This window comes from Frankliniella occidentalis, unplaced genomic scaffold (assembly GCF_000697945.3).
Source record: "Frankliniella occidentalis isolate FOCC.00 unplaced genomic scaffold, Focc_3.1 Scaffold176, whole genome shotgun sequence".
Classification (NCBI taxonomy): Eukaryota; Metazoa; Arthropoda; class Insecta; order Thysanoptera; family Thripidae; genus Frankliniella; species Frankliniella occidentalis.
The window spans coordinates 256,579-257,317 of record NW_026267302.1 but is presented as its reverse complement, the minus strand read 5'-3'; the positions used below and the strand labels follow the sequence as shown (position 1 = coordinate 257,317).

At 64.5% G+C, this 739-nt stretch overlaps 1 protein-coding gene across 1 annotated transcript in view; it reads left to right on the top strand.

Moving 5' to 3' along the window:
• Positions 1-739, top strand: part of LOC127750352 (heat shock 70 kDa protein-like) — a gene marked incomplete in the record, with an annotated part of 18,278 nt that overhangs the window by 6,275 nt on the left and 11,264 nt on the right. The window contains 2 exon segments of the mRNA XM_052271838.1: positions 332-461; positions 542-687. Of these exon segments, the coding sequence (XP_052127798.1) occupies positions 332-461; positions 542-687 (276 nt within the window).

The window sequence follows — 739 nt, the reverse complement described above, 5'->3', positions numbered from 1 at the left end:
CAAGGACCTGCCCGCCGCCAACCAGGTGTTCGGTGCGTGTCTGAGGTGAGCCCCTCCCCGTCCTCACCGTGAGCCCCCTGAGCGAGCCAGTCCCTTTGCCGCAGATGCCAAGCGGCTCGTCGGCCGCCAGTGGAGCGACCTGAACATCCAGAAGGACAAGGCTGTGTGGCCTTTCGAGGTGGTGGAGCAGGGTGGCGTGCCCAGGATCAAATTGAACGTCGGCGGGAAGGAGGAGACCTTCGCGCCGGAGGAGGTGAGCACAGGGCCGCGTCGACGACCACGCGCCGCCGCCGCCTGCTTACTTAAACCATCTTCCTTTGTGTCCGTGCAGATCTCCGGTATGGTGCTGCGCGACCTCAAGGACACGGCGGAGGCCGCCCTGGGCCTGACAGTCTCCAAGGCCGTCGTCACCGTGCCCGCCTACTTCAACGAGCGGCAGCGCCAGGCCACCAAGGACGCCTGTAAGTGTGCCGCAGTGCGCCTTGGGCACTCTCTTTGGTTTTATGTTTCCTCCGTGCTTTACAACATTTTCCCCTCACAGGCAGGATCGCCGGGCTGGAGGTGCTGTCCATGATCAACGAGCCCACGGCGGCCGCCATCGCCTACGGCCTGGACAAGGGAAAGAACGCCGGCCCCACCAAGACCGTGTTCATCTACGACCTGGGCGGCGGGACCTTCGACGTGTCCGTCATGAAGATCAACGGCAGCGAGTTCCAGGTCCTGGCCTCGGGCGGCGACA